The following is a 19,537-nucleotide window of genomic DNA, read 5'->3' as shown; positions in this document are numbered from 1 at the left end:
TTCAACTGATTGCACAGAATAATATCACTCGACAGAATAGAATTCACAAATGAAAGTATAATCTGGTTATTTTTTGTATATTTCAAACAACTGTCGTAGACAAATCATGACCGGCTAACTCAATATGATTCAGGGCCAGAATTGAAATTCGTCTCACTCATCAAAGATTGATCTATCTAACTCTCATCAAATAGCTTCGGATCCAATCTATGCCCATTTGCATAGCTGTTCTCGTTGTTCTTTAAGAAGAACTTCGCATTTCCTCCTTTTCATACAAAGTTTTTGGCAAATTCTTGGGGCTACCAAATTCTTAATTTTCCAGAAGGGAAAAAAAATACCATCACTCTTCTTTTAGCAGCACATCTGAATTTCATCCTTTACAAAGTAATCAATGATATAACCAAGAGCCAATATGTATAATTCGCGCAATTCATATGGTTCATCATCCTCGATGAACAGCACCCCTCAGCCATCGTCATATCAGAACAATAACAACTACAGAGATCGACAATCTCGAGGTAATCGAGACACAAGAACATCCGAAAGACACCAAGGATACAATCCTCAACAAGTCGATCAACAACTCGCCTCACAAGATAAAAAACAAGGATATAGAAGAATTGCCGACCATGGTAACAATATGGGCCGATGGTATATTCATAAATCTTTGGGATTGACTAATAAACGACAACAACGAATCGGGGTAATACGACCAGAATCTAGTTTTTTAATCGATTTAATGCCCTCGTTGGCATATTCATCTTCTATGAATTTAGATAGGAGGAATAATGGGAATAATTTGGCCGTGATGGATATACAAACGAAATTTGTCCATTTATCGCTGAATAAATTAAAACATAGTATTAATGCTGTGAAATGGACACCGGAGGGGAGAAGATTGTTGGTTGCTTCACATAGTGGAGAATTTACACTTTGGAATGGGATGACTTTTAATTTTGAAACGATTATGCAAGCTCATGATTCTCCAATATTGGCATTGAAATATTCATATAATGATGAATGGTTATTAAGTGGAGATCAAAGTGGACAAATCAAATATTGGCAATCCAATTTTAATAATGTTAATAATATATCAGGACATTCAAGTGGGATTCGAGATATTGCATTTTCACCAAATGATTCCAAATTCTTAACTGGTGCTGATGATTCAACTTTAAAAATTTGGAATTTTAATAATGGGAAAGAAGAAAGAACTTTAACTGGTCATCATTGGGAAGTTAAATCAGCAGATTGGCATCCTGATTTAGGTTTAATAGTAAGTGGATCCAAAGATAATTTAGTGAAATTATGGGATCCTCGTGTTTCATCTTGTATAACAACTTTACATGGTTTTAAACATACTGTAAATAAAACTAGATTTCAACCAGCAGGTACTAAAAGATTATTAGCTTCTGTTTCTCGTGATAGATCATGTAGGATATTTGATTTAAGAACAATGAAGGATATCTTAATCCTAAGAGATCATGAAACTGATTTATCTTGTGTTGCATGGCATCCAATGCATGCATCAATGATAACCACTGCCGCATATAATGGATCAATGAATACATATTTATTAGATTCTTATATTCCAGATTCAAATTCTTCCATACCCAAAAGAAATACTAGTGGATTTAATACTGCAAGCCTGGTGGATTCTGTACATAAGATTCCCTATGCTCATGAGAAAGCAATCCATGCTTTGGAATATCATCCAATGGGTCATTTATTATGTTCGGCAGGTTCTGATAAGACTGCGAGATTTTGGTCTCGTGCTAGACCCAATGATCCAATGGCATGGAAGGATGCATTGTATACTGATGAAAAACATGGTGCATGGTATTATGCTGTGAATAATAATGTCAATGCTGTGATAGAAGATCCAACTGTTGTCGCCGCTGCTGCTGCGACTGCGGCTTCTACTGAGACAGGCACTACTACGACGGATGCTACTAGTGGTGATGGAACAAGTGTTACTAATGCAGAAACAGCAGAAAAATCAACCGGTATGAGAATTCCTGGATTAAGTAGTATACCTGGATTGAATAGTTTAGAAGATAGTCTGATAACTACAAATGGAAATACAATTCCAGGTTTAGGAGGACACTAGAAAGAAAGAAAAGTAAATAATTAAGTAAAGTATATTATTAATTACTCTATATAACCGATATTCTATCAAAGAAGAATAAAATTAAAAAAAATATCCCAAAATTAAACCCAAATTCAACGTAAACCAATCCGTATAAACAAAAGCAAAAACCCAAAATTGCCCTAAATCTAAACGCTATCTCTTTTCATACCATTTATTAACCAAATCTAAATAACGTTTCCCTTCCGTTTCATAATAACTATCTTTAAACTCACTTAATATTTTAAACCAATGAGAATTCTGTTTGAATTTTGGATCGACATGATTAAATTCAAATGATTCACCAGCATTAACAACCTTCATATACATAGCCAAAGAAGGTTGATTATTTAATTCTTGTTCCAGTATTGGTTGATACACTTTATAATAATGTTGAGTACGTTTCTTAAAATCTTCAATTGCTGATTTATATTCTTTACCCTTATAATCATTATTATCTGCTTTTTCATTAATATTAAAATTTAATAATCTTGAATCATTACATTGAATATCAAATATTACAATTTTAACATTTCCAATTGCTTCTTGTTTAATAGTTTTCATCATTCGTTGTCTTCTTTCTAAAGTAGTATTAGTTGCATCTAAGAATCCAACATCTATTATATTTGAATTTAAAGATTGGATTAAACTATTGACAGTTATAGTTGCATATAATTCTCTTGCTTCTTTACCTTCTTGATTATTTGGACTAAAGAAATCAGAATCATTAAATGAAATAGAATTTCTTCTTCTTACATCTCCAGCATTGAATACTTCTGGCTTATAGGGAGTTGTCTTATTTATAAATTGTTTTAATTGATGACATGTAGTTGATTTCCCAGAGGCGGGTAACCCTACTAATATTATTACTAATTTTTCTTGTTGCGATTGTTGTGATTGATGTTGAGTTAATTTATTGGAAATAATGCTTGAAAATTCCAATTCTGTTAAAGGTTTAATATCATTTCTTGATATTACTGGTGTTATAGTTGTTGTTTGTGCAAAAGAAGGTGTTGGACCTGGAGTATCGAATATTGAATTTATCGATGATGAGGAATTTATAAATTTAATATCCGTGGGACTTCCTTCATCAGAATCTCGATAAAATGGTGTATTGTAGTTGTTAGGTTTATTCATTATATTGCTGGTATTGTTATGTTGTTGTTCTGGATAATATCTATTATCAGTAAATGAATAATTATCAAATAAATCAAATGTCGTTTTATGTTTATTGCTACACATAGTTAAGTGTGTCTATGTCTATGTCTCGTCTTTTTTTTGCAGTAATTCTTTAATTGTTGAGGATAACAAAAAAAAAGAATAAATTGTAGTCTGTGATTTTTCTTTAATGAATGAACTTAGCTTTAATATATATATAGCTTAAAAGGGGGGGGAGGTTGGAAGTTTAAATATAAAATTAATGACGAATCATATAAATATAAAAGTGTAAATATATAATAAGGCTATGTATATTTTTAAACCACCTGATGATTATTCCCACGATTATTTATATTTATTACAATTAGAGTAAAGGAAAAACTTTTTTTATTTGCTTAGTCATTAGGTGATTATTTTTTAATGTATGATTGTGAAACAATAATGAAAAGAAACAAAATAAAGCCACGATGTTCGGATAAACTTTTTTTAATGACTGCATAGATCACCCTTTTCTTTTTTTCTCTCTTGGAAATGACTGCTCCGTACGAACGAATTTATTATGTAAGAATGGATGTATTACACTATCTATTTCCTAATTTGGAAGTCCAATCAATTAGTAACAAGGGGAGAGGGGGGTCTTAGACATTACACATGCTATCTATTGCCATAATACTACCAGAGATTTTAAATTATTGCTTCCTGCACAGGCTAAGGCGATTACAAAATTTTATTCAACGTGTATTGCTATTGGCTTCTTCAATATGAGATGCGATGACATGAATAAAATGGAATGACATCATGAGCTGTTTTTTTTTAGTTGTTGTAGTTAGACTTAGGATTGCTAAAAAGTTTTTTGCGCACGTTATGACGAAGGGACTGCATATCTCCCTTGTTCTCAAAATCATTCATCATCGTCATTTGACATTATTTTCAAACAATATAGGTTTCACGCTTGTACGGAAAATTTTTTCTTCGGCAGAACAGCTTAAAATTTTTGTTTACTCCGTTTTACAATGTGCACTCCGTTTTACCGAGAGAGAGAGAAAATTTTGAAATTTCATTTTTCTGATAAGCGGAATCTTCATATGACTCAATATGGACCAATGGAACTCATATAGTCCCCCCTCTTACCTGTTTGATAAGACTGTGGATAGAAGTATACCCCGGACTTACGCTTCGGTTAAATATATGACTCATCTGAATAATGCAATGTGTCTCTAACTAACTAATAAATTTTCGTGCCCTCTCCCCCCCCCCCCAGGCGAATCAGGTCTATCATTGTAAGGCAATTAGAATCCGTAAAAGCTTTTTTTTTAGGCTCAACCCCATGGAACAGGAGGTGGTTCCACAACCACATTTCAGGATTCATCACACTGAAAAAAAATATACATATAAATGTACACACACGGAAGTATCACAGATGTATAACATGACAAAAAGTTTATTCACGTGTCACACGACGACTACATGAAACATAAAAACTTATTTTAACTCAATTTTATGTTTAAAATATGCTAAATCTATTTACAATATTTACAGTTATTTAGTACTTGGGTTTATAAATAATTACTCCCTTTTGTTTCTCCAAATGACCCCAATGTCTAGTTCTAGTTGCACCCAATCTTGTATAATATTTACGATTCTGTTCTTTTGGACTTAGAGGATTTGAAGTTCCAGCAAATTTCAACGAATCAGGACCCATTTCAACTAATCTCGAATACATACGTACCATCTCATTATCTGCATCTAATCTAGTAATTTTATAACACATTGCCCATGGGCTTTCTTTGTGAGGTAATGATTGATAGACTCGTTTTATATCTTTACCAATTTCAGCTCCAACGATTTCAATATCGAATACTTTAAGACTCTGTTTCTTTGATTCAAGTAATTTTTCGTTATAACGTTTCAATTGCTCACCATGTCTACGCATATTAGCCAATTTCTTGGAAGGTGCCATATCAAATCTAGTATCATATTGATCGGGGAATTCTTGAAGTTTTAAAACTTCCTCGTCTGTTACTGGAAGAACAAAGGCTCGAAGTTTTGTCCTACCGCCTTGATTCATCTTTTGGAATGTTAATCTAAATGCACCCTTTTCATCCTTTTTCAATTGTTGAAGAATATTATCTCTTAATAATGTTTCCCAAATCTCTAATGAAAACTTAAATTGAGATTCAGCAACAAATGAAGCCGTATGTTCAGGAAGAAGGCTTGTACTCACATTAGGGGCTGCATTGTCTGACGCGATCTTATTTGAATAGAAAATTTCATCAAGCTCAGATAATGGTATATATTCAAATCCAAACATACTATTAATATTATGATATGCAATAAAAATACCATCCATCTGACCAATTCTGGCTTGGAACATATATTTCATCATTGCACCAGTCCTAATCAAATCTTCACGTTCTCTTGCAAACGATTCATATTCTCCCTTTAATTTCCAAACTTGATAAGTATTTTGTTCCAATTTAGGATTCTGTTGATCATGTCTAATAGACAATGATGCACGGGTCTTTAAATCAAATGTACCATTACCGGGTAATCTTTCATCATAACAATCCAATTGTGATCTCAATAAAAATCCGTTATATCCAGCATAATTATATTGATTTGGAGGCGCTTTAGTATCTTTAATACCACTATCTTTACGATATTTAACAAACTCATCTTCAGGATTAGTCAATAACACTTCTAAACAATTCCCCATAGCACTTAATAAAATTTCGGTATCACAGGATTTATCCGACTCTATAGAATAAATAGTTTCACCTTCATCATTAACTCCTTGTCCTCTGACAAATACACTAGAAGGTGACAGGAATGACATACCTGAAAATGGAACATCTCCAAATCTCGACACAAGGGCAGGACTATAATTATTTAATAACAAATAGAATTTCGTAAGAACCCCGGTCATTGACGATGTAGATGAATAAAAGACTTTGGAAAATTCTTTAGCCTTTTCCAATAATGTTGTATCTTTAGACACTCTTTGGAAAGTTTCAATTGTATCAAAATTAAAATCCTTATGACTTATAACTTTCTTCAAAAATGGATCGAAATTATATACTCTTGTTCTTGGATCCTGAAGGAAATGTACCCCCGGAGAAAACAAGACTCGATCAAGATTATGAGCCAATACTGGGATCTTTTTAGGATCAGGTGGAACACATTGTGTGATTTCGGTACTTAGGGCGTCAGCAGTCCAATAGCTATGCACATTTTCTCCTTTGGAGGTAGCCGTTAATTGGTCTCGGGATAGGGTTGAAGTTTCAACTGCCTCATTTTCCTTTGACTCTGGCTCCTTTTTGTTTTTGAAGAGTCCACTGGTATTTGAATTTGATTTAGCATTTTTCGCATTTGCAGCTCTAGCTTGCTTCTCTGCAAGAATTTTGTTGACTTGCTTATCTAATGCCTCTGCCAAAGTTCCCGATTGCTTCTTCTTGTTTGATTTTTCTTCAACCGGGCCCTTATTTGAATTATTATTCTTATTGTTTGGTTTGTTTTGAGACGTCTGATTGTTCTTTGGTTGTTCCTTCGTTTCCCTGTTGGGTATCTCCTTCACCGCCATCCGCGAAACCACAAATTTCTTACCTGATTTAGATGTACCCATAGTTGCATTCCGTGTTTCTACGTGTCCTGCCCTATGAGAACGTCCGCCATTCGATTTCGTGCTGGTCGATGTCGGGCGGTTGGCCTTCTTTTGTGCTTTTGCGAATATTCCTTCAACTTTTGAATCCATACCTTGATTCAGGTCGCCTGTATCCTTGATGTTGTCTTTTTGGGAAACGGTCTTCTTATCTTTATCTCTCCCCTTCTGGTCCAGCTTCTTCTCAACTTGAGATTTGTTAGAAGTGTCTGATACGCCAGTCACTGTCTTCTGGTTACCATTAGCAGGTTTACTCAGTTCACCTTTGACCGAGTTCGTGGTGGGTATTTGCTGATTTATAACATCTTTAGCCTTCTGGAATATAGAATGCAACTTCTTTGAACCTTCCAGCTCTTGACTTGCGATATCCAGTTGCGTATTTTGATTCTGATTATTTGGAGTACCAGCATATTTTCTTATGAAAATAGGCAGTATTCTATAAGAGCAAACTGCGCTTTGAAGAATGACTGAACGTCGAGATATGGCCAACATGTAATGTATGGATAACGATGGATGGATACGTTTTGACGTAGGATTAATTTAGTAGGGCATCGCATTCTCTATTTTGAATCAACGAAGTTTTTTCGAATAGTCTAAGAATTTGTATGCAGTACAGTACACATTAATATATGGCAAGGCCAATGATTCCTCTTTTAATACAACAGTAATACTTGGCAAGATTGTCCCTAGGATAGATATACTGTTGGTATGAGATTTCAGTTGGTCGGGCACCTTAAGTTTTGAATTATTACAGTAAAGGCTAAAACTGAAGTGGGGCGGCCAACAAAAATGAAATAACTTTATCACTAACTTTTGCTTTTGACGACAGGTTAAGGCGAGGAATTCAACACACTCTGGTAAGTAAAACTGGATGTTAGCGTGCCTGAGCAACTCAATAATTAGATGGCTTGGCAAAATTAGACGTATGGTGCGATCTGAATGGGTATACCCTCTCAAGTGCGATTTTTGCAACCAATTCATACACTTACAATTTCCTCCTTTACTATGAGCAGTTCTGGTTACCTCTTCTATTTCACTTGATTATCCATTATATATATTGGCACGTGGATTTGTATACGTGTATTGGGTATATCGATCAACATGTTTCTCATTGAAGTATAGTTTAATAAGTTACAAACAGATTCAATTTTTTTGTGCGATTTTGCAGCAAATTATCGACTATATTACGTATCCGACTTAGATTGGATACAATTTGATTGTCAGAATTTACGACTAAGTAAAGAATGCTTTCAAAGTACTCACAAAATATGAAGGAACTTAATTAACCTTCTTTTGAAACCGAATGCCGAGTTACTAGAACACTTACGGACTGACGTCCTCTTACTTCATTTTAATTTCAACTAATAGGAATATTTAAAAACGGCCATATTAACATTCGACAGATCACAAACTATAGCTACGTGTACAGTAGCTGAAATTTCTTTGTATTTTAGAAGTAGCCTTTGTAGTTGTGTTCGTTTCCTATGGGTGTCTCTTGTTTGCACCAAGTTGCATTCCATTTACAACTGGTCCCCCACATTTTATTAGCGTAAATATAGTCACGTGCTAAAGATAAAATTTAGGGTTCCAACCCTGCTAATCTGATATTTTCCTACATATAAAATATTCCTAACAAAACTTTTACAGGTTGAGAAAGCACACTGAAAAAAAAGTTTCTCATTGAGCTGCTATCAATTTTGTACTGCGAAAAATTAACTAGGAACAGTCTCACTAACCAAACACCTCAGATTGGAAAAGAAAAATTTCAGTTTTTATTAGAAAAAATTTTAATACCTTTCTTGAAAGAACGTAATTAAACCGATCACTAAACAATGGGTATGTGACGACGATACCATATAGATCACCGAACCCTTACAGTAGTTCAGATAGAGATTAGCGCGATTGTGGGAAAGCAAGGGAATCAAATTTGATTAAATAGTGGAGTCGATGGATATTGAGATTGAATATATGTAAAATATGAAAAATCATCAATAACAACCACATTTATGATACTCAAAAGAGAGAGGAATATTCATGAGGATCAGCTTGAAATAGACGACTTCGAGTTTAATAAAAAAGAAGGAAATATTACCTCTTCGAAGAAAATATTTAAATCATCTAACAAATACAGTGCAATACATCTCAGAACAAAGGAAGGAATCTCACGATCATTTCGATTAAAGGACCAATATACTAACATCTTCATATAGGTAGAGTCATTCGTAACCAAAGAAAAGGTGCTGGTTCCATTTTCACTTCTCACACCAGATTAAGAAAAGGTGCTGCTAAGTTAAGAACCTTAGATTATGCTGAACGTCACGGTTACATTCGTGGTGTTGTTAAGCAAATCATCCACGACCCAGGAAGAGGTGCTCCATTAGCCAAGGTTGTCTTCCGTGACCCATACAAGTACAAATTAAGAGAAGAAACTTTCATTGCTAACGAAGGTGTCTACACCGGTCAATTTATTTACGCCGGTAAGAAGGCTTCTTTAAATGTTGGTAACATCTTACCATTAGGTGCTTGTCCAGAAGGTACCATCGTCTCCAACGTTGAAGAAAAGGTTGGTGACAGAGGTGCTTTAGGTAGAACTTCTGGTAACTACGTTATCATTATCGGACACAACCCAGATGAAGGTAAGACCAGAGTCAAGTTACCATCTGGTGCTAAGAAGGTTATCTCTTCTGATGCCAGAGGTGTTATCGGTGTTGTCGCCGGTGGTGGTAGAATTGATAAACCATTATTAAAGGCTGGTAGAGCTTTCCACAAATACAAGGTCAAGAGAAACTCATGGCCAAAGACCAGAGGTGTTGCCATGAACCCAGTTGATCACCCTCATGGTGGTGGTAACCATCAACATATTGGTAAGGCTTCTACTATTTCTAGAGGTGCTGTTGCTGGTCAAAAGGCTGGTTTAATCGCCGCCAGAAGAACCGGTTTATTACGTGGTACTCAAAAAACTCAAGATTAATTTATTTAATTTGATTGTACATTTACATAGGTCAATAATAATGATGAATTTATAAATACTGTTGGGTTTAATTTCTTGTTTTAATAATAAAAAGCATAAAAAATATTTAAACATTTCAACCATTTGTAATCACATTCTATCTAGCTATACATTTTTTACTCTAAACTATTAAACTAACTAACTTCTTGAGTAGCAGAGGACGATTCTTCAACCATGGTCACCTCTTCAGAAGGTGGTTCAACAACAACCTTCGATTCTTTTGAAGCTTTCCTATCATTAGTGGGAGGACCGCCCGAAGTAAGAAGCAAAGGCTTCAATCTGCTTGCAGCAAGAGATGCCTCTTCCACCTTTGATTTCAACGCAGGTTGAAGTTCCACATGTCTTCCATTAAGCTTCTGAGCCTTCAAATTGGAAATAATATCCTCAAGTTTGATTTGTGAAGAGTCAACTTTCGCCAAAACACTAACATAATTCCCCTTTAAGTTAATAGGACCACGCTTTGGTTTATCTCTAAAAATATAAATTTGAGCAGGACGATAATCTTTAAAGAAATCCCTAATAGCTTCATCGGTGATTTTACCATGTGCCTTTGGAATATATACAGTATCAATAGAGAGCTCGGAATTTGCAATAGAGACAAGGGACTTTTGTTCATCATTGTTATTACTAGGAACTACTTCAATTGCTCTAGTTACAACTGGTTTGTTATCTTTCTTAACAATAGCTTTTGTGGAGTCTTGAGGTTTTTCAGTTTCATTTGGTTTCTGATTGGTGTCGTTTCTTTTAAACATATTACGACGCTTTGGATTATAGGGATAATGTTTCTTAACACTCATTTTTCTATTCTTAAGCATGATTCCATCAAATTCTTTTACAACAGCATCTATCTGATCAGGAGTTTTAAATTCAGCATAAGCAATACCCAATGGTCTCTGTCTATCTTTTCTACTAAACCTGATAGTATAACTTGGAATTAATACACTTACTCTAAAGTTTGGATGTTGTTAGTATCTTCTAATAATTCTTTTTGCAACAAATTTGTTTTGGCGGGAAATAACTTACGGTTCATATTTCTTAAACAATTCTTCTAAATCTTCTTCACAAGTGAAGTAACTAAGATTCTTAATATAAACACGGTGATATTTGGATGATGTGGATTGCATTTGTTCTTTTAGGGTAACTTGATGTTGTTGTTCTGAATTGAATGAAGGAGAAGATTTACAAATTAGGGGCAAGTTTCAGAGGTTTTTGCAACACACGATTTTTTCTTAGTCGCACCAAAAAGGGAATGGCTGCAAAGTCAACACAAACACATTCAAAGAATGATGCGAACAAGCAGTGTTGGATTATCAGAATATTTGTTTGGGTGTCTATGCTAAGGTTAGTTTCCAAGTCAAACTGAAAGGAGCATACTAGCCTTTGGAATACTCGTCTTCAACTTCATCCTCTACGCAAATTCGAATGCAATGGATCGATAGAGTGCATTGAATGCAGTTATCCTCTCTAGCAAATATACCACCAAATCACCAACTCGAGAGCCGGAAATCAGATTTAAAATACCAAAGATAGGTGAACAAGGAATGGTCCATTCACTACCAGCCCTTTGACATGCCATAATTTAAATGTGATAAAAATTAAACACTAATTACCGTTGGGTGGCTAATCTTAAGTATTTGAAATCTGAATCTCGGATCTCAGGTGGATCATTGAGAGGTGGGAGCCTGAACGCAATGTTATATTGCTCTTCTATGTAGTTATGTAAATGCTTATGTCAGGTGGATTTTTCCAGACACCCAAACAAATGTTCTCCTAGTTCTTCCCAAACAAGCAATGTTCTCCATGCTGGCAAATGTCATCGCTATTGTTATATTATAATAATGACCAACCATTGGAGCCTCAGGTTCAAATCATTCTGTACCGAAACCATTTTACCAAAGAACCAGGTTGAAATGCTACCATTACTTAGTTACTAAGTTGATTTGACTCTAGATAGCTGGAAACGTTACAAGTGCAGACACAGAACGTTAAAGGTTCAATATCCCAGGGAAGTTACACGGAATTCACCCGGTTACCACCCTCGCCTTATCTCGATTTCCCTTGTGCAGGATTAGGTTATCTAGTGTAGCCAACATAGTGCCAACAATCCTACCGTTTCTACCTTGACTCGCAAATATCAGAAGCAATGGTGAGCTAATACATCAGTTACCAATGACGAGGCATCGTTTCAAATATCAAGCCACTAGTTCATTGTAAAGCTGTTACGATAGTCACACAACGAACACATTTCTAAAGTTTGAAGTCAACCTTGGCTCTCTAAATATCCAAAACAAGATAATTGACGGTAATCAAAGCCAGTAATGAAGAGATTGTTAACTTCTTTGGGTCTTACCCTATAACAGCTTGTAAATCTATGCAGCTTTCAATTGTGATGGTAGATCTTTCTTTTAGCAATTCTCAAAGCGCATATTTCAGTCTGCCTGGGAGTGGGTCTTCTACTCTCCTAGCTTAGATATACACATTAGGAGACCACATTATGCTTACACCTTTCAGCAGTCTTGGTTGCTATCATGGGAGCCTCCTAATGGTCTTTATTTATAGAGAATATTGCCAGAAAGCAACAGTTAATTTACATTCCATTTTTGGCAGTGTGCATTTACCCCCATCTGATACGTAGAGAAGGAATTATGGTCAAACGTTTACAAGTTATATTGTTACAAGTATAACAGTTTTAAATTAGCTTTAATTAATACCTAACAAACCCGTACATAAATATGCATCATCCTTTCAATGTTAAAAAAGATCAAGACGTAAAACTTATGATATTATATATATATATTATAACGTACAATTAATTTAAGATCATTTGGAACTAGAATATATCCCTCTCTATCTTATATTTAAGCGGATTTTTCAGCTCTGGCCTTAGCTAAAGCTTTAGCAGTACCGTGTAAAGCGTATCTGTGGTTTCTCTTGAACTTAGCGTCAACACCCTTTAAAGATGGGTACTTGTAGGTCTTAGGCTTCTTGATACCGTTTCTGTGAGCCTTCTTGGTTTGGTTGTGGGCGGTATGGTTCTTAGATTTAGACATCTTTCTAAATATGCAATGTTAGTATTTCCTGAATTGAATGTATATAGATTTTCTGACCTCTAAAGTGTGTGCCTTGTAATGAACATGAATAACCCGTTTGTTTATTCGTTTGAAATCGTGTTTCACATCCTCTTATTCTTATAGTCATGCAGACTTCGTTATTTCATTTCGTAGTCAAATGGTGAGAATTTCATTAAAATTATTTTCATATCTCTATCTTGGCCAATATTCGTCGTATCTGATTTAGCGTGCTCTTATTCCACATCGGTGTTTATTATACATGGCCACAGACTCTATAGAAGGTACGTATTCACTCAAACATACACTTATTAACAATTGACTTGCAGTACTGAAACGAAAAGAACCGTCTGAATGCTTTGAAAAAATAGATGCCTATATTAAATTTGATTGACCATTCGCACTGGCTGTACGGTACGCACTCACACTAAGAAAAAAAAAATAAGCGTCTGAACAAAGAAAATTTTTCAAAAGGTTCATTCACGTGATATCCTTAGGGCTGAGCCCTAACTCTACCACACAAAGAAATCAAGTCAAATTGTATGCACAACAACTGTAACTATGCACACGTCTACAATCATAAGAATACCTTCAAAGTATGGAACGATGTATTAAATAAACCTGACTAAATATACAATAGAAGAAAGAAAACAATCAAATAATTAAACTAAAAGGTTAAATCTAAGCAGCAGTTTGAGCAGCTTTAGCTCTCTTGGCAATCTTATCATTGGCTTTAGAACCCATAATACCACCACCCCAGTGTCTTCTGTTGTCTTCATACTTTTCAATGAAGTTAGCGTTGATGGTAGAAACTAATTTAGATAATTCAGCTTCATCAGCAGCATTAACTTCAGTTAAAGCAGCAACGGCAGAGTTCTTCTTGTGGACTAAGGTTCCTAATCTAGCCTTACCTTTCACAATGGCGTAAGGAACACCCATCTTCTTACATAAAGCTGGTAAGAAGACAACTAATTCAATTGGATCAACATCGTTGGCAATTAAAACTAATTTAGCCTTTTTGTTTTCAATTAAAGAAACAACGTGGTTCAAACCATATTTAACTACGACTGGCTTTGGAGAGACATCCTTAGCTGATTTACCTTCAGCAATAGCTGCGGCTTCCTTAGTCAATCTTTCCTTCTTTTCAGCAGCAGTTTCTGGTCTGTACTTGTTGAATAATTTGAAAGCTTGGGCAGCAGTGTTCTTATCCAAAGTGTTGGAAAATTGCGCAATAGTTGGAGGAACCTTTAATCTCAAGGATAAGATTTTCTTTTGTCTTTGTAATCTGACATATTCTGGCCATTTAACAAATCTTGATAAGTTTCTCTTTGGTTGAACGGCTTGTCCAATACCGAAGTTCTTTGGAGTAGAATCAATTAAAGGATTCTTTGGGGCAGCAGATTGTTTAGATCTGGTGGCTAATGGAGCTGGAGCAACTTTCTTAGAAGAAGGCTGTGTCATTGAGTAATTGTTAGTTCTAAAAAGTGTTCTCTCATCAAAATGTCAACGAACATTCCTTTTTATAAAACCCAAATACTCTACAGTATCATAAAAGATACTCAGCCTGTGCATCAAGAAGTGATGACACTTATTTCATAAACCTTTAAATCTAACCAGAATGATATATTCATGGAAAGATCATCACTAGGTGAAAGAAAATAAATAAAACGACCATCACTCCCCAATGCACAACCTTTTGTCTTTATTTGATAAAGAGAGGATGTAGCATATAAGGAGGATGTTGTTCCAACTTTGAAAAATTAAGTACTTACCATTGTGATATTGGTTATTATTATGTTTTGGTGTTTGGTGTTTTAGAAAGAAAGAAAAGAAAGATGAATAAAAAAAATTTTCAACCTGAAAACTTTGAAATTATGTTAAGCGAAGAATGAAATAAAAAATTTATTGGTATAAAATATACGCATAGACTTAAAATTACTTAAACCGAATTATTTTTATTAGCAGCCAAAACCGAAAATAGTTGCAAAAAACTAAATTCCAAAGAATTGACCATTTATTAATAAATAAAAATGAACCACACTTACCAACCTTCAATAACTTCAAACAAATCGATTCTCTTTGTTTGTACATTTTTTATAATATCAACAACAGCTACCCTAGAATCATCTACCATACACGGACTAGCGCAGGTAGCAAATACAATATTTGCGCTACATTCATTCACTTCATTTGCTATAATTTCTTGTATATTGGGTCTTCCTTCACGGAATTCCACAAAGGAAAGTTTTTCCTTTAGATTCAGAACTTGGGATTCATCTGCCTTAGACTCGGGAACTTCTGCAACAATTGGTCTAATATTATCCTTTTCTTTCAAATTAGTTCCATCACTTTCTGAATCCGATTTTCCTAGACTAACTGGGGAGTATATTTCAATATCAGAACATAAGTCAGGATGACACACACAAATAACAGGTTCAATGTTAGTACCCTTGAATTTCATCAATTCATTATAGAACCATCCAACCGATTTATAATGATGAACTACCCAATAAAACTTTATATGTCTGGTAGAATCCGAATTGCGGATAAGATCAAGTGCTTGGTAATAGAGTCCCAGGACTCCGTTAAAAAGACCACCCTTTCAAATTTATGAAGTGGAAGGTATTGACCATATGGACCTTCAACCAAAACCTTTATATTAAGGACTGGCGTGGGTAACTTGGACAACTCATTACTTAATCGACCAGTGATTCCGTTCTTTACTTTCATGAAAAATGTGATTGTATTTTCTTCATCAATTGAATCAGTTATGGAAAAAGGATGTGATTGCCAGAAGAACCTTGGTTCAAGGAAATAGACAAAAGCATGACACCCAGGACGAGGTTTCCACCAACTAGGTCTGACTACAGTAAGTCTCAAAGTCTCATCAGAAGTTAGCTCTACTGTAGCTTCCCTCACACCAAACAGAACTACACGGACCAACCTAAGGAATTTATCAAAAGCCCATACTGCAGTTGCAGCAAAGAACAATTGAATTGCACCAACAACCTTTGTATGGTGCCATCCACCAATAATAAAGAAAAGCACAAAAAGGTTATGAAGAATCACAAATATCTCATAATTTGCATTTCTGAATACCTGCAAAGAATGGAATAGTAAAAGACCAGCACAAGTCGCAGCTACAACACCCCAAATCATATAATCAAGTTTCATATGTTCCGAGTAATTGGATAACTTTTTAACTGTGATTGTTTTGGAAGCAACATGAGCCATTAACATCAAAAACATTGATCTTGCAATATATCTATGGAAAATAAGGAAACGACAATAGTTCCAACCTGTTAACCATTGGGTGAAATTGTTTCTTCCGGCAAACAAGATTAGTAATGGAATAGTGAAACTCACCAAAGCCCCAGTTCTTGAGCCAATAGAAAGAGCAATGAAACCATAGCTTGACATAAACACATTAGTGGAACAGAAGAGAATACAAAGTATAAAATGGCCAATTATAACCAACACTTCAAACCTCAATGGGATTATCCATATAAATATCTTCCTCCATGCTTGGCGACTAAGATGGGCATGTTTGATAAAGGGAGGAAGGGTAAAGTGTCTTCTGATTGAATTTATAACATTACCATGCATAGATTGAACCACTGTTGGAAAAAGGAAATAACTCCAATATTGGATCCCACTTATGAGCATAATCAAACCCCAGTATGATAGCAATGCAGTTCCATACCAAATACTCCAATTGTCAGTTAGGGCCATTCGATATGACACATTCCAAATATGAATTACTGCTTCCGGATAAGTTCTAATAGGGAAAGGAGGATCATAATTCTCACCAAACTTTTCACCATGACCATCTCTTATGTAAAAGCTAGCATTGTGATAAGAGTCAACAAATTCGTCCCTGGTAAGATGCTTGCAAAATGACAAGAATCCTTGAATATACTTATCATCCTCAATGCCAAAAGTATCCACTAAGCAATTTGCCATCGAACCTAATGCTGGTTGATTTTCAACTTCACAGAACATAAATAATTCTTCAGGATTGCTTGCAAGTACCGTTCCGCAGGCAACATAAGCCAAATCTGGTTTATGTGTAACACTTAATTCACCTCTCTTGGCAAGTACGAAATCAACAAGGAAAAATACAGTTAACAATGGCTTTAGTATCAACATCCTTAATGCATTTCTAAGTGAAGAAAGTGAGACAAGAAAAGTTTTGGAAAGAAGGTATTCATGGATGGTTATTTATATATTTGGAGATCTCTTTGGTGAAGAAAGATTGAAACTTTTGATAGGTAATCATGTCAAAGCACATATCTGCACGTCTATCCTTGTTGAACATATGGAAGGAGGCTGAGTCTGACTGAGCCCAATATATACCTTATAAATTTGTAAAGGGTTAGTCATAGTATATGTACGATAAGGTGCATGGAAGGAATATGAGCCACTTACGTTTAAAATGTTAAAGTTACTTTCCTTTTCTTTTTTGCAGTCAATGTAGAATTGATTACGAACCCAAATTTACGTGGATTAAGTCCTGGTTGATGAGTAATATTAAGCTCGATAATTGATACTGGTGGGTTATCAATTAAGATGCAAAAGTATGTAACAGATTCTAGAAGAAATTTGATTTTGAAAGGGGAACTATTTTTTGGCAGCCATTTATTCTTCAGGCATATTATTCAGCAGATGATACCAACAAAAGTATTGGAATCAAATTTCACTAGACATCAGCGTAATGGCCAACCCAAGCCTCAATGATAAAGTTAATCTATGCAGGTTAAAGAATCTATCTGTACTCCTTGACGTAGAATTGATAGGCACGATGAATGTCAAAGATTTCTTGGCTGAAATCAAACCGGGGTTTATACTTGTTGGGCATAACACTTTCAAACGAGGGGATATCTTAAACCTGAAGATTGTAGACCAGTTTCTTTTAACACTCATTATTATACTTATTGAGGAGTGAATTATTTACCAAAGGGGATAGCATAGCCTACTGGATCCATTGATTGGTGTTTCTAGGATAACAATTTCAAAATGCTAACAATTGGTAGCACTCTTTTCTTTTTTAGGTGAACCACAACTAAGAATTTTTCCCCACTATCAACAACAGGTTTTTTCACATGAACATTTTGTCAAAAGTGATTAGAATTTCCACATTAATCCGAGAGTTCTTTTTAGATATTTTATGTCCCCGTATATGATTAAGACGCCTTGTTCCTAGTACTAAAACGTTATGGCTAAATCATATCATCGACACTTACGGGCAGCATTTGAACCCAGTGATGTCAAATTATTAACAGCAACCCCCACAGCAAAATTACTTACCGAGAATCCAACCTTGGTATCGGCATTATCACAAATCTTTCCTTATTTATTATTAATTGATAATCTATTGTCTATATTGACATGGACTAATGATGATCATTATGAGAATTTCTTGTATATGATAATCTATTCGTTTATTGTTATGTATTGGAATTGGGTGAGTCATTTTATATTACCATTACTAATCGCATCAACTTTTGCAAGTGTAGTTTGGACAATATCATCAGTGGTTCATGCTTGCAAATGGGAAGACCCTCCTACAATTGATGAGGTCTTATATACATTACATAATATAACGGTGAGGTGTGAAATGTTATTTCAACCATTGAAACATCTTCCATTTAAATTGGAGAATTATATCCGAATGTTTCTCACAGTATCACTTCTTACTCCATTGCATTTAATTTTTACGAAATATAACATAATCACTCCTCAGAAGTATCTATGGCTAGTGGGATTAAGTATGTTTAGTTTTCATGCGCCTTGGGCATTTGCAATCAGACGATTACTTTGGCGATCAACATATGTTAGAATTGCAGCTATATATATTACTGGATTTGATATCAAACTTAAGAAAAGTCTGTATAGTGCTCGTTCAATAATATCCAATCCTTCTACTACTGATGTGGAAGACTTGTCAACCAGTTTGTCATCGGCTGCAATTCTTGGAGATTTCAAGATTGTTCAAAAATCAGTTGTTTCCCCCACACAAATCAAACAATTGGTTTTATTTGAAATTCTTGAGAATGAAAGAAGATGGATTGGAATGGGATGGTCAAGTTTGTTATATCCTACAGAAAGATCAAACTTCTGTTATGAAGGTTCATATAATTCTGCACCTAATATTAATGAAACTAAAGAATTCCCATTCCCAATTTTTGAAAATGATATATATTCATATAGATGGGAATGGCTAGATACTGAATGGAAGTTAGATCCTGAGTTTAGTAAGTCTAAATCTAAAGAAGGTTGGGTATTTTATGATTCTAGTTGGAAGGATGGCCGTGGGAGAGATGGGTTTTCTCGTTTTACAAGATCTAGAAAATGGACAAGACGAGCAAACTTATTGATTGATAAACAAAAGACTGTATATGATGAGTAAATTTTATGTATTTATATTATTTATATATCAAAATATTGTATGAATTGCAATCATAAAATTGGTTGCAATATTTTTTGTATGACTGCTAAGACTTTCCATATTTCTT

The 19,537-nt window shown here is 34.8% G+C and overlaps 8 protein-coding genes across 8 annotated transcripts; 3 read left to right on the top strand and 5 right to left on the bottom strand. All coding sequences in view use genetic code 12, as the record gives it.

Annotated features, from left to right (window-relative positions):
- Positions 1 to 412: 412 nt before the first annotated feature.
- On the top strand, positions 413 to 2,110 carry J8A68_001003 (cleavage polyadenylation factor subunit; the record flags this gene model as incomplete). Its single annotated transcript, XM_049404610.1, has 1 exon — positions 413 to 2,110. The coding sequence occupies one exon, from the start codon at positions 413 to 415 to the stop codon at positions 2,108 to 2,110; it is 1,698 nt and encodes a 565-aa protein (XP_049265547.1).
- A 174-nt stretch (positions 2,111 to 2,284) lies between these two features.
- On the bottom strand, positions 2,285 to 3,370 carry J8A68_001002 (6-phosphofructo-2-kinase; the record flags this gene model as incomplete). The annotated part of the gene is made up of 1 exon (XM_049404609.1): positions 2,285 to 3,370. One exon carries the CDS (start codon positions 3,368 to 3,370, stop codon positions 2,285 to 2,287), a length of 1,086 nt encoding a protein of 361 aa, XP_049265546.1.
- A 1,459-nt stretch (positions 3,371 to 4,829) lies between these two features.
- PET127 (Pet127p) lies at positions 4,830 to 7,436 on the bottom strand (the record flags this gene model as incomplete). Its single annotated transcript, XM_049404608.1, has 1 exon — positions 4,830 to 7,436. One exon carries the CDS (start codon positions 7,434 to 7,436, stop codon positions 4,830 to 4,832), a length of 2,607 nt encoding a protein of 868 aa, XP_049265545.1.
- Positions 7,437 to 8,776: 1,340 nt separating this feature from the next.
- Positions 8,777 to 9,915, top strand: RPL2 (60S ribosomal protein uL2; the record flags this gene model as incomplete). The annotated part of the gene is made up of 2 exons (XM_049404607.1): positions 8,777 to 8,780; positions 9,155 to 9,915. The coding sequence occupies 2 exons, from the start codon at positions 8,777 to 8,779 to the stop codon at positions 9,913 to 9,915; spliced, it is 765 nt and encodes a 254-aa protein (XP_049265544.1).
- Positions 9,916 to 10,088: 173 nt separating this feature from the next.
- Positions 10,089 to 11,078, bottom strand: J8A68_000999 (uncharacterized protein; the record flags this gene model as incomplete). Its single annotated transcript, XM_049404606.1, has 2 exons — positions 10,089 to 10,902; positions 10,978 to 11,078. 2 exons carry the CDS (start codon positions 11,076 to 11,078, stop codon positions 10,089 to 10,091), a joined length of 915 nt encoding a protein of 304 aa, XP_049265543.1.
- Positions 11,079 to 12,812: 1,734 nt separating this feature from the next.
- RPL29 (60S ribosomal protein eL29) lies at positions 12,813 to 13,603 on the bottom strand (the record flags this gene model as incomplete). The annotated part of the gene is made up of 2 exons (XM_049404605.1): positions 12,813 to 13,008; positions 13,590 to 13,603. The coding sequence occupies 2 exons, from the start codon at positions 13,601 to 13,603 to the stop codon at positions 12,813 to 12,815; spliced, it is 210 nt and encodes a 69-aa protein (XP_049265542.1).
- A 100-nt stretch (positions 13,604 to 13,703) lies between these two features.
- On the bottom strand, positions 13,704 to 17,171 carry J8A68_000997 (uncharacterized protein; the record flags this gene model as incomplete). The annotated part of the gene is made up of 3 exons (XM_049404604.1): positions 13,704 to 14,474; positions 15,184 to 15,537; positions 15,618 to 17,171. The coding sequence occupies 3 exons, from the start codon at positions 17,169 to 17,171 to the stop codon at positions 13,704 to 13,706; spliced, it is 2,679 nt and encodes an 892-aa protein (XP_049265541.1).
- A 1,066-nt stretch (positions 17,172 to 18,237) lies between these two features.
- J8A68_000996 (uncharacterized protein) lies at positions 18,238 to 19,431 on the top strand (the record flags this gene model as incomplete). Its single annotated transcript, XM_049410729.1, has 1 exon — positions 18,238 to 19,431. The coding sequence occupies one exon, from the start codon at positions 18,238 to 18,240 to the stop codon at positions 19,429 to 19,431; it is 1,194 nt and encodes a 397-aa protein (XP_049265540.1).
- Between the last annotated feature and the right edge of the window lie 106 nt (positions 19,432 to 19,537).

Source organism: Hemisphaericaspora subhashii, assembly GCF_019202705.1.
Source record: "Hemisphaericaspora subhashii strain CBS 10753 chromosome Unknown scaffold2, whole genome shotgun sequence".
Classification (NCBI taxonomy): domain Eukaryota; kingdom Fungi; phylum Ascomycota; class Pichiomycetes; order Serinales; family Debaryomycetaceae; genus Hemisphaericaspora; species Hemisphaericaspora subhashii.
The sequence above is the reverse complement of the archived record's forward strand: the minus strand, read 5'-3'. Positions and strand labels throughout refer to the sequence as shown.